Raw genomic sequence first — 12,957 nt, 5'->3', positions numbered from 1 at the left:
GTGGTTAACCATGCACGGACGCGTGCCTGTGTGGCAGTGTGTGGGGAGCAGGGGGGGGCCAGCTGGGGCTGCCAGCGCTTTGTGAAATCCAGCCCCCGTTACCATGGAAACCGGCTCCCTCCCCCCCCCCCCCAACCCTCCCATCTCAAATTCCAGTGCAGCCAATGTTCTTCGCTTACTGGTTTGATGGGAGATGAAAAATTAATGGTTGATTTGCATGTTATTTCAGTGCGCTTGCGGGACTGCTTCCTCCCCCAACCCCCCTCCCTTCTTCCCTTTTACGGAGGTTTGTACGAATCCCTCGACGCCTCTGGCTGGGGACGTGGAGCGTGGGACTCGCAGGGCTGCGTGTCTGGTCCCAGTTGCATACTGGTGCCGCTGCCCCGGGGGTGCTGTGTTGTGCCGTGGAGGCAAAATCCCACCTGAAGTTTTGGCCGGGGAGCCCCTGACCCCTCCAACAGGGATGGGGACGTGGGTCCTGGGATACCGTGGTGGCGTTGGGAGCTCACGGGGGACACGGGGACGGCCACCCCCATGCCCATGGCACACCCTGGGGCTGCCAGCTCGTGCTCCCGCCGCTGCCAGGGAGAACCCGCGCAGGGCTGCCAGCCCGGCGGCTGCCTCTGCCTCCTGTTAACGGCAGCCCAGGTTCACATTTTATTAAGGTTGCTATTTCTTTGCCGTTTAGAGCCCCTAATGCTCTCGTATCCAGCAATTAGAGTCAAACGCGCACATCGAGCTAAGCCGCGGCTGGAAGGGGGTAGTGCCAGCAGAGCTCAGGGCTGCCATCGCCTCGGCTCGTGCCGGGGATGCGCTCCGCTTCTCTGGGTGAAGAGCCCTGTCTTCTGGCAGCCCGTGGCCTCAAGCACTCGCGGGGAGAGGGTCCTGCAGCCCTGTCCCGGGAGGCCAGAGCCAGGATGCTCTGGGAGCATCTGCCTTTAGTTCCCAAATTCCACCCGCGTTTGTTTCTCCTGCTCTTACAGGCTCAGCCGTGGCACTTTCCTCTACTGAAATTAAGAATATTCAGGTGCTTCCAAAAGGTGCTCGAGGAAAAAAAACCAGTCGATTCTCCTCAGCAACCAGGAGACCTACGCTAGGTCCTGGCCATTTGCAGCCATTGCTGATTTAAAGATTAGGTTTTAAAGGTTTCCACTCTGAACGCTCAGCTCTTCTAATTACCTTCTGCCCCTCTGCGCTTGCTGGCTTTGGCAGGGGGTGGTTTGGCTGGCAACGCCGTGCCGCCGAGCAGATGGACCACCCCATCCCAGCTGAGGCTCGGTGGCGGCTGGTGCTGGAATAAACCCCAAGGGAGCCCCAGGACCTGGGGTCAAAGGCTTGCTGTCGCTGTCAGCGCTGGCATTGGGGAGGAGAGGGGGGTTTCCGGGTGGCAGGGGACCTTCTCTCCAGTGCCACCACTTACCCTGCTCTCCACATAGCCACTGAATTGTGCCACAGCGCAGGTCTTTCTATTCGAGTTAATTACTCTTAATATTCATGAGGAATTACAGGGGTCAGGCTGGCTTCATGAAAGAGTTGGAAACTTCTTCCCCTGCGTGCTCTGGCCTGTGCTGGGCTCCAAAACCTGCTGGCTGGAGGGGGCGGCTCCGGCAGCGCTGCCGGGGCTGTGCTGCCCTGCCTGCTCTCCCGCCGTCCTCCCCCCGGTGCTCAAATACCAGCTCAAGCCCTTATTTGTTTTCACATGCTTCCAAGTAAGTTAAGCTAATTATTAACTCAGCGGGACGGATTCACTTTTAATTGCCGCGTTGCTATGCAGCGCGTGGCGACGTTGGCGGTGCCGGCGGAGCGTCGTTTTGCTGCTTACCCATTTTGGCCTGACTTCGCCAGCCTGAGACTTCACCCCCAAAGATGAAGCCAGCGGCTGCACCCCAGTGCAGTTGGGGTGCATGGAGGCGGAGGAAGGACCTGCTCTGCCCGCCCGTGGCTCCGGTGCCTGCCCGGAGCGCAGGGGCTTTGCCTGACTTGGGTACCAAGAGCCTGGGAGACGATGTGCTGGCTCAGGGCTGGCTCTCTCACCTTTCTCCTCCCTTTGTGTCTCCAGAAAATAGGTTTTTTATTACTTCTTATGGAGGTTTGTACATATCGGACGTGCAGAAGGAAGATGCCTTGTCCACCTACAGGTGTATCACCAAGCACAAGTACAGCGGGGAGACACGGCAGAGCAACGGAGCCAGGCTCTCCGTCTCAGGTGAGGATGTGGCTCCGGGCCATGCTGGTGGGGGGGGGGAATCCCTGTCCCGCAGGACACGGTGGGCTCCTGCGCCCACGAGGGTGTCCAGCCCTGCCCGCGCTTGGCGGTGCAGGAGGGAAGAACGGCATCACCACCTCCTGTCCCTGCAGTGAGGGGACATCCCGGGGGTGGGGTGGGAGGTCCCGCTGGGGCTGTGCAGGGGGTCCGTGCTGCCTCGCATGTGCCCCTGAGCCTGAAGCCCCCCCCCCCGCCCCGGTGCCGGCCACGGCGGGCATCAGCGCCACGCAGCACCCCGAGCGCGGGGTGACGGGCCGGGCGGCGATGCGATGTGACAGCCGGCGATGTGAGCAGCCTGACGCGATGTGACGAAGACGCAAGCGATACTGCGGCGCAGTCCGTAGTGCCGGGTTGTCTCGGGGCGCTGCCGGCTCCGCTGACTGCCCAAATTACTCCGCTCGGGAGGGAGTTCGTCCGACTCCCAGCCGCCTCGCCGTGCCCGCTCTCTGCCATATGCTTTTTCTGTCCTCGGGTGCTCGGGCTGGGGCTCCCGCACTGGCTCTTGGAGTTAAGCCCACAGAGGGTAGAGAAGGGGTTCAGGATGGCCAGGGGGGCTTTCCTGACCTTGCCTCGGCCTCTTAGAGCCCTGGGGGTCCCGTGTCCCACCCGAGGAGCACGGGCAGCCACCGCGTGTATCATCCCCTCTCCGTGTGCATTTGATCCAGCCCCGTCCCCTCCTGGTCACTGTCATTATTTACACGTCACGGCGTTTTACTTCTGCTTGGGAGTAATGAAAGAGGTTTCTTTCCCCTGGAATTTAATTTCACGCCTGAGACTTGGTGATTAATTTTCTCCTTTCCTAGCTGCCTGATGGGCCCCTTTGCTTGTAAATTTTGAAATGTGCCACAGAATTTGTGTATTTTGCACCAATTAGGTGTCACCTTGAGTAATTCCTCCGGTGCTGAGTTTATTCATCCCATCAGCTAGAGATGCGCTTTCCCTCCCACCTCCCCACCAGCCTGCCCCGTGCCCAGCGCGGGATGGGGCTGGTGTCCTGCTCACGGAGAGCTGCTGATCAAGGGGGACGCCAAGGGGACGTGGTGGTCCTGGGTGGGGAGAAGCCTCGACTCCTCCTCTTCGCCGCGTGAGCCCGTTTCCTTTCCAAACCCAGACCCGGCGGAGTCCATCCCCACGATGCTAGACAGCTTCCAGTCGCGGGAGGTGAAGGCAGGCCGGCTGGTGGAGCTGCCCTGCATCGCCTCGGGCTACCCCAACCCGGCTGTCCGGTGGATCAAGGACGGGCGCCCGCTCCCCGCCGACAGCCGCTGGACCAAGCGCATCACGGGCCTGACCATCAGCGACCTGCGCGTGGAGGACAGCGGGACCTACATCTGCGAGGTGACCAACACCTTCGGGTCCGCAGAGGTGACGGGGACCCTCACAGTCATAGGTGAGAGCTGGCGGGGAGGAGCGGGGCACAGCAGCGGGGAGGCTTCTGCCCTGCCGCCTTCTTAAATATAAAGCTGTATAAATGACGAGCCTCACGTGTCCGATGTGGTGCTCGGAATGCTCTGGAAGGTTTATCGTGCTGCAGCAGCACATCTACAAGCATCCCCTGATTTACCGCTTGGGTCGGGGCAGGGAGAGGGGCGTCGGGAGCGCTCCCAGCGATGCCGGGGGATGTAAATTGCTGGAGTGTGACATCAGTTTTATGTTAGGTGCCGCTGCGCTTTCCTTGGTTGATTTACATAAAATAAGCTCTAACCAAACAGTAAATACCATCTGGGCAGGCCAAGCATTTATCACGTGCTTTGTTGCTGGGGGTTCCTCCTGTCACCGGGATCCCGGCGGTGCCGGGTCTGGCACGCACCGCGGCTGCCTTACCTGGCCCAGCACCGTGGGCACTGGCAGCCTGCTGGGAGCTGCCCCGGCTCCGTCCCTCAGCTCACCGACCATCCTGCTGCCTCCCCGACAGTGCCAGCACCCCCGCTGGAGGCTCTGGGCTGATGTTAAAAGCAGGGGAGGAAGGGGGGGGGGGGCACCGTCTTATTGTGCGGTGACATTTTATGCGTAGCCGCGCTGGTGATTCCGGGGCTGGAAAGGCAGAGAGAGCTGAGTGATGCCCAGATGCCTCCCGGCACCGCCAACGCCTTCACCCACGCTCCCCTTTTCTCGCACAGACCCTCTGCGTGTGACCCTCACACCAAAGAAGCTCAAAACGGGCATCGGCAGCACCGTCATCCTCTCTTGTGCCCTCAGCGGGTCCCCCGAGTACATCATCCGCTGGTACCGCAACACGGACCTCGTGGTGGTGGATGACTACATCTCCATCCGGGGCATCAGCAACGAGACCCTCCTCATCACAGCCGCGCAGAAGAGCCACTCCGGGGCCTACCAGTGCTTCGCCACCCGCAAGTCCCAGACGGCACAGGACTTCTCCATCATCACGCTGGAGGGTGAGCTGGATTCCTTGGGGCTGGGGCTTTTCTTTGCCCCTCGTCAAGCTGCCGCATCCCCGGGGCACGTCGGGATGCTTCGTGCACGGCTGGAAGGCAGTGAGACCTGGAGGGGTGGGGGGGTCCTGGGGCCACGCTGCTGCCACCCTGCTTCCTGGGCTCTGTGTGCCATCCACAAGCAGCTCAGGGATGCAGCACAGCCGGGATGGGGTGGAAGGACCAAAAATAAGGGGTGAATTGCCCATCCCCATCCCCTGGGCTGAGGCTCCGGCTCTCACCAGGCATCCCCTCCCTACGAGCAGGCGTAGATGCAGATCACTGAATGTTTGAGCAAGGGATAGACACCCCGGCCCTGGTGCCCCCTTGAAACAGTGCCTGCGTGGACCAGCAAACCCCTGAGCCCCCTCTCAGCATCCTCCTCCTGCCGGGATGCGGGCCTGGCTGGGCGCCCGTTACTGATGGGGGCTGCCACCCCAGATGGGGGCTCACAGCTGTCCCGCTGGCGGGTGACTGCTGCTGCCGGTGGCTGCCGCTCCCTGACCCCCCTCCCCCTGGGTGCCCCCCAGATGGGACCCCCCGCATCGTCTCCTCCTTCAGCGAGAAGGTGGTCAACCCCGGGGAGCAGTTCTCCCTGATGTGTGCCGCCAAGGGGGCCCCCCCGCCGACCGTCACCTGGGCGCTGGACGACGAGCCCATCCCGCGGGACAGCGGGCACCGCACCAACCAGTACACCATGTCAGACGGCACCACCGTCAGCCACATGAACGTGACGAGCCCGCAGATCAAGGACGGCGGCGTGTACCGGTGCACCGCGCGGAACTCGGTGGGCAGCGCCGAATACCAAGCGCGAATAAACGTAAGAGGTGCCTGTCTACTTTTAAATATCAGAATAGGACTTTTACTGGGCTTTTGGTTGTGTTCTGTTCCCCGGCTGAGCGTTCCTCCTCGCCTTCCCCTTCCCCTTCCTCTTCCCAGCCACGTGGATCTCCGTGGTGCCCCAACCCGTTTTCCCGAGCTCCTGCCCCGCTCGCTCTCACCCCCAGGGAGTTGAACGAGGGACAAAGCAGCCCCGGAGAGCCGGAGCTGGGCCTTGCAGGGGTCTCTCCCCGTCGGGGTGGCTCTTGCCCCACTGAACCCCTGCCTTCGGATCTGTGGATGATCATCAAATACCTCCCCGAGGGACCCCGCACACGGGGAAGGTGGTGGCGGGCACCGGAGCATCCCGGGTCCCCCGAGCATCCCCCGTCCCGGCGGGATCCCGGCTCCCTGGCAGCGAAGGCGCCTGCCGGCACAGGGATCTGCATGACAAACGATGATGAGGCAGCACGTGAAATCGTGGAAAATGAGCTTTGATTTGTCATGTCTGTATTTTCTTTGTCTGCTAAAAGCCATGGCCGCGTTAATCACCGTGTTATTACGGCTGGAGCGTGTTGCGCGGTGCGTTACAGGGAGCGCTCTCAGGCACAGGGTACGGTATAAGACCCTGCCCATTAATAATCACCAATTAAAGCTTCCAGCCTTACAGGTGGGAGCGAGACAGAGACAAGGTAGCATTTATTTATCTGCTGAGAGAGAGGGTTGAAGGGCTGTGTTTGTCTGCGTCTCAGGTTTGAAATGGATCTGGTGGTTTTTTGGCTGGGATCCCGGGAGAGTCTGAATTTTGCTGCCGTTTGCTACTGAATTTGGAGCAAGTTCATCCCTCAGCCGTGAGAAGCCAGAGCAGCCTTTTCAACGAGGACGTTCCCTTGTCTCCCTTTTTCCCTTCTCTCTGCTCTTGACGGGCTGTCACTAGATAAGACTCAGGCTCTTTTTTTTTTTTTTTTTTCCCCCTGGAACGGAGCAAGTCCCTCAGACAGGCCCAAGAGACGGTTACAGAGCAAGATGCTAATTCCTTTTTTCCTGCTCCTTTTCTAAACGTGTCCCAGTATGAGGGAGACCGGCCATCAGCTTATCCTGAGTGTCTCCTAAGCTGTTATCCCGCTACGTCCTTAGGACGAGGAGTCAAGGCAGAGTTAATCTTTAGATTAGTTTGCGATTTTATGCAGTGGCTGGGAGAACAGTGTAATTATCGATGCGTGAAGCCTCTTGCTGAAATACTCACCTGCGGCACTCTCCCAGCCCTTAAGCCGGCACGAACTGGTGACTCTCTGGCTTTTCAGCCCTACTCCGGTTGCCAGTGGAGGTGTATTTTAGCGGAGGTGAAGTACGTTTGCCAATGGAAGTCAGGTTCCTGTCGAGGATGTTTGGCACAATTCAGCTTCTTTCTGAGAGAGGCAGAGAGTGGCTGTGACTGGGGAACGTTCCCCGTCTCTCCTGCAGTCCCTGTGGCCACAGGCGCCGCTGGAGGAGCCACGGTGGAGGTGCTCCGGGTGGCCACGGCTCCCATCGTGGAATCACACCGGGCTCCCAGGCACCGTCCGACCTCCTCCGAGGAGCAGCAGCGGTGTCTGCAGCCTCGGCTCCCCCAGCGCTGAAGCTGCCCCTGCCAAACTGCGGTGGGATGTGCTGCACCGTGGCCGTGATTGTAGCCCCTGCTGGTAGCTGTGCTCTTTGGACGTGTTCGAGTAGCTCTAGCTGGAGGTTGCAGCCCGTGAGCGGCTTTCCCCACACGCGCTCAGAGAGGAGCCCTCTCCTCCTTCGCTCCTCACCCGACACCAGGCTGGGTCCCAACCGTTCTGGTTACCTCCTCCGCCTGTGAAGCTCGCTCTGAAATAGCAGCAGATCTGCATGCAAGCAAGCTGCCCTTCGGAATTAACCTAGCCTGCCTCTTCCTTCCTCCCGGCTATGTAGGTCCCCCGAGCATCCGAGCCATGAAGAACATAACAGCGGTAGCGGGTAGGGACACTTTCATCAACTGCAGGGTGATCGGGTACCCGTATTACTCCATCAAGTGGTACAAGGACTCTTTGCTGCTGCCCGATAACCACCGCCAAGTGGTCTTTGAGAACGGGACCCTTAAGCTGATGGACGTCCAGAAAGGCATGGATGAAGGAGAGTATCTGTGCAGCGTGCTGATCCAGCCCCAGCTCTCCATCAGCCAGAGCGTCCACGTCACGGTGAAAGGTAAGCGGGTGGAGAGGTTTTCCCTGGATCAGATGGAGAGGCCGTCCAGGTCGCACTGGGGACATCTCTGCTGCGGGACGGAGGCAGAGAAGCGTCACAGAGGGGACTCTGTGGCCAGGCGTGGACCGTGCACCTCAGATGCTGTGCCTGTGGGAGCTCGGCTCCCACCACAGCAGCCCTCGGGAGCTGGCTCGGCTCCTGCCGGAGTGGCTACCTGGTCCTGCCTGTGTGCCGGCGGCTGCCTCGAGCCACGCCGTATCCATTTCCCCTTACAAGCGGTGGAGCAAGGATTTACGGTGTAAACATAACGTATTAAAGCATCTAACCTTTGCTCGGATCACCTTCACCGATGTTTTTCTGTGTGTGTTAGCTTTTAAAAAAATAATACTCTCGGTCTTCCGAGCGCACAGAACATCTTAAAAGCTTCTCCAGGCCATCAATTATTCAGGCCCATTGAGGGAGCTATCAGTCTTAATGAATTGAGCCGGATGCATTCCCTCCCAGTGACGGGCTGAGATTGCGCCGTGAGTGTGCGGTGCTCCCCTATCTCCCGTCCTCAGAGTTGCCGGGTCGGCTCTGCCCGTCGCCAGCTGGGTGTTTGCAGTAAATCATTCAGACACGCAGAGCCGCGCTGGGGACCGAGCTGGCCAATTGTCTTCCTCTCTCACACCCAGCAGGGTATTTACGGACTGGATTTCACCCTGATTCCCTCCCCCCCCTCCCTCCCCCTCCCCTCCCATCCACCACTTTCTTATTAGGAATCAGGTTGGCGAGAGAGTGCATCAAGCTGATTATAGATGCTCCCTCTTGATTAGCTAATGCCCTTCTCCAAGGCTTTGCAAAGGGAAGAGCGGGCTGTGGATAACCTGTCGAAGGGCGATGTGGGGAGGACTTCGCCCCCCCTTGGGCTCTGCAGCGCAGGGCACGGCCAGCCCCGCTTTCCTCACCTTATACCAAATCCCCTTCTACATGGGAGCTTGGAGAGAGGCCAGAGCTGAGTAAATGCTGGTCTTCTCCTGGGATGAATGGGACAGGCAGGGCTGGTGTGGAGAGAGCATCGAGAGGAACGTGTGCAAGTGAGGTTAAATAACGGGATTCGCTTTTTGTTAGTCACTGGGAGGTGCCATCGGAGGATGCAGGATGCTGAGGTTCAGCCGAGGATCTGTATATTCTGGGAAGCAACCTCTAGCGAACGCTTCCGAGCCTGAATTTACTGCGGTGATTAGTGGCCGGTGACAGGCGGAGGAAGGCGAGGGGGCGGAAGCGCGGTGCGGGACGGCAGCACGGGCTCTGCCGCGGCCAGACATCTTCATTCCACCAGCTGCTGGAGATTTACACCCATCCCCACTTGCCGGCTTCCTTATTTGCTCCGGCCATCGGATAAAAGGCCGGTGGAAAAGAACTGCAAAGGCTCCAGCTAGCTCCGTGGAGCAGAGTGAATAAATATGAGAGCGAGGAGCACGGGATGGCGTGGAGCACCGTAAAGCTTTTATTGCCACAAGTGCCTGGCGACCACGTTAAGCGCCACAAGTGAGTTATGCAGGTTTTTCTGAGCACGCGGCCGTAAAAGGTTTACAGCTCCCCTCCGGCACCTCTCCCCCGGGGAGCGGGGATTTGTGGGCAGCCCCCAGCCCTGCTGGCGAGGCATCGCCCCCAGCCACGCTCCCCATCCTGCGTTGAGGGAAGCTCCCACCCGGGTTTAGCTGCTGCTTGTAGCCTGGGGACCCCGGGTCCCAGCTTCAAACCTCCCCGCTCCTTCGGGCTGCAGTGATGCTGCTGGGGCATCAGCTCTGCGCCTCCCCGGCAGCGTGGTCCGTGGTGCCCTGACAGCTCGTTATTCCCCCAGACACCTCTGAACATTTTAATTAACCAGGTGTGGGTTTGGTGCCGTCCCGGGGCTGTGGCACAGCTCTGCTGGGGTGACAGCGGCGGTTCGGGGACCTGGAAGCCCTGGAGAAAGGAGGGTCGCAGCGGGACGTGGGCCGGGCAGGGGACACGAGCTGTGGTCGCGGGGAGCTCGAGCAGCGAGAGCTCTTCAGTCGAGGGAGCCGGTCCTCTTCCCGGCAGCACCGAAGCGGCCGGTGGGGCGTGTTTGGAGATCCACAAGCCCGTCCCCGCTCTGCAATAGACTGCAGTGCATTCCCAATTAATTATTCATTAATTATGGAAAACAGGCAGCGCTTGGCTCCATGGCTCCGGTGGCTCCAGCCACGTTGCTGTAGCCGGCGAAGGGCAGGATCGGGGGTGCCTGCACCCCTCTGCCCGCCGGCAGCCCGGGGGGGCGGCGAGCAGCGCCCCCGCCTCCCCCCTGCTCTGCAGAGCTGCCCGATGGAGGGGCAGGGACCCGGCACAGAGACCTTCCCGATGGAGATGGGAGCCCGGGGACCTGCGTGGTGGTGAGGGGAGCCGCTCCTGCGCCTGTACGAGAGGGCAGCTTATTTCTGCCGAGGGGACAATTGGCAGCCTGCTAATTTAATTATGGAGGCTGCGGAAAGAGGATCTCATCTACCAGGTGCTGAGCCTTGTTAAGCTAATTGTCTCCTTCTCTCCGCTTTCTTCCCCCTCCCACATTGCCAGAGATGCTGCGGTTGCCTAATTAAGTTATCAGAAAGATAATGGCTGGTTCTGAATCCGGTGCCTTTAAGAGAAGCATCCATCTAATAATTGCTTTTCTGTGAGCAGATAAATGCTGAGGCGGATTCTCGACTGGCGCGTGTCGGGGGGGTCGGCCAGGGCTTTCCCCAGAGCAGGGCCCGCTCTGCACGGGAGGTCGGCATTTCTCCCTCCGGCTCTTAGCATTTGTGGCCCGGACGGGTGGGAGATGTCTTCCTGCTGTCCTCCGCTCGGCAGGACCTTCCACTCTCCCCTGGCTGTGTTCCTGGTGGAAACAAAAGCCCGCCTGAGTTCCTGGGCACCTAATCTGGGCTGCTTCTCCTCCTGGGGCAACACCTCCCTCAAGTCCCCCTGTGGCCCATCCCTCCTGGAGGAAGGCTTTCCCCGGCCAGGCTCTCCAGCGTGCTCTGCCTCTCCCCTCGACAGTCCCTCCGCTGATCCAGCCCTTCGAGTTCCCGCCAGCCTCCATCGGGCAGCTCCTCTACATCCCCTGCGTGGTCTCCTCCGGGGACATGCCCATCCACATCACCTGGAGGAAGGACGGGCACGTCATCCTCTCCGGCTCTGGGGTCACCATCGAGAGCAAGGAGTTCATGAGCTCCCTGCAGATCTCCAGCGTCTCCCTCAAGCACAACGGCAACTACACCTGCATCGCCAGCAACGACGCCGCCACCGTCAGCCGCGAGCGGCAGCTCATCGTGCGGGGTGAGTGCCAGGGGGGGGGAAAGCCCAGCCCGGTCCCCGATGCTGCCACCACGTTGGGCTCAGGGGGGTGGGAGGCGATGGAGAGGGAGCAGAGAGAAGTTAGGAGGCTGGAGGGAGATAGCGTTGTCCTCTGGTCGAGGGCTCGGTGCAGGAGGAGGCGGGGAAGGTGAGGAGCGGGGCTGAGCCACGTGCCCGCAGGCAGGGCGGAGGTGCCGGGAGCTGACGGGTTTCTTTTTAACTCCAGCATCCATCTCTTCTCTCAAATTCCTCAGTGCCCCCTCGTTTCGTGGTCCAACCCAACAACCAAGATGGCATTTACGGTAAAGCCGGGGTGCTGAATTGCTCCGTTGATGGGTACCCCCCTCCGAAAGTCATGTGGAAACACGCCAAAGGTAGGGATGAGAGACGGCAGTGCGTGGGGAGAGTCCCCTTTTGGCACGGCCACCCCGGCACCGAGCCTCGGATGCCCTCCTCTGCCTCGGCTGAGCCCCGTGTCTCCGTGTCCCCCTCCTAGGAAGCGGCAACCCCCAGCAGTACCACCCCATCCCCCTCACGGGCCGCATCCAGATCCTGCCCAACAGCTCCCTGCTCATCCGCCACGTGCTGGAGGAGGACATCGGCTACTACCTCTGCCAGGCCAGCAACGGGGTGGGCACCGACATCAGCAAGTCCATGTTTCTCACCGTCAAGAGTAAGTAGCCAGGGCCACGCCGTGGTGGCCAGGGGTGGGCGCTTGTCAGCGGAGCCCGGTCCGGCAGAGCCCCCCGCTCCGTGCCGAGGGTCCCCGCCGTGCCAGCCCGGCTCTGCCCTCGGCACCGCGCATCCCCACCATCGATGCGCTGGGCACCGGGAGGGCATTGATTCCCCTCCTCCAGGGAACCGCTTCCCTTTCGCTGTTAAACACGCTCTGTCCTGAGTAAAACCGAGCAATCAATCCACGTCATGCAGGAGGAAAGGAAATAGCCGGGCTAATTTGACAGGGATGGGCCGGGAAGTGTCGTTAGACACCGCGTTTGAACTGTGCTTATTATTGGATCCCTCTCCCGCTGCTGTCGGCAGAATACATAATCTCTGGCTCCTCTTTATTTATTTTGATTGTCGCTGCCGTGAGGACTCCAGCCTCAAAAAGGAGGTAGTAGAGGGGGGATCAGCCCGGTCGGCTTCACTCCTGTGTGTCTCCGGAGCTGAGCAGGGCTAAATCCGCTTTGCCTGTGCCGGGGGAGGGGGGGAAACAAACTGGGGCAGCCACCGGCCCTCTGGTTGTCCCCTGGGCAGAGGGGATGCACAGCCCTCCCTGGGTGCCGCCGTGTCCGGGTGAGGGTCTTGCATCTGGGGAATCGTCCAGGACAAGGCAAGGAGAGAGCGGCTCTGGCTCGGGCAGCCCTTGCTGCCTCCCCTCCCCAGCCCAGCGCTTGATGTTCTGGCCTCGGCAGGCGTTTCTCTGAGGGCTTCTCCCCTCCCCACCCAGCCTCTGCGCTCCTGGGTTTCTGCTCCCCTCCCCTGTCAGCCGTTTAATTTATCCCGCCGACTGATGAATCGAAACGAGCCACTTCAAACGAGGCACTTCAATAAGGCGCAGGTACAAAGTCGAGGCGATTAATCCCGAGCGAGCGTGCAGAAGTCTGGGAGCCCGGCCTCTTGCCTCGTCCCTGCGATCTGCCGTAATTGCATCCCAGGACAGGTTGCTTGCTGACTTGAATAGCACATAACCTTATTATGCGAGTGCTTCTACATTTCCCGGAGACCTCGCAGCCTTTGAAAAGGTTTGGATGAATAGGTAGGCGAAGCGCCACAGCCAATTAAGCATTATGTGGGGCTCTTTGTTTTGTTTCATTTTTGGATATTTTTTTTTGTCGTTGTTGTTTGTTTAGTGAAATGTCAGGCCAATTAAAGCGAGATCAGCGCCGGCTTTCC

General features: G+C 60.2%; 1 protein-coding gene across 1 annotated transcript in view; it reads left to right on the top strand.

Annotated features, from left to right (window-relative positions):
* DSCAML1 (DS cell adhesion molecule like 1) overlaps nucleotides 1-12,957 on the top strand; it is a 111,929-nt gene that overhangs the window by 76,212 nt on the left and 22,760 nt on the right. The window contains exons 4-11 of the mRNA XM_074162324.1: nucleotides 2,060-2,206; nucleotides 3,378-3,656; nucleotides 4,387-4,662; nucleotides 5,229-5,525; nucleotides 7,453-7,725; nucleotides 10,765-11,043; nucleotides 11,316-11,435; nucleotides 11,558-11,734. Coding sequence (XP_074018425.1) covers nucleotides 2,060-2,206; nucleotides 3,378-3,656; nucleotides 4,387-4,662; nucleotides 5,229-5,525; nucleotides 7,453-7,725; nucleotides 10,765-11,043; nucleotides 11,316-11,435; nucleotides 11,558-11,734 — 1,848 coding nt within the window. The remainder of the gene's footprint in view (nucleotides 1-2,059; nucleotides 2,207-3,377; nucleotides 3,657-4,386; nucleotides 4,663-5,228; nucleotides 5,526-7,452; nucleotides 7,726-10,764; nucleotides 11,044-11,315; nucleotides 11,436-11,557; nucleotides 11,735-12,957) is intronic.

This window comes from Numenius arquata, chromosome 22 (genome assembly GCF_964106895.1).
Source record: "Numenius arquata chromosome 22, bNumArq3.hap1.1, whole genome shotgun sequence".
NCBI lineage: Eukaryota > Metazoa > Chordata > Aves > Charadriiformes > Scolopacidae > Numenius > Numenius arquata.
Note: the sequence above shows the minus strand (reverse complement) of the source record. Positions and strands in the feature narration are given on the sequence as shown.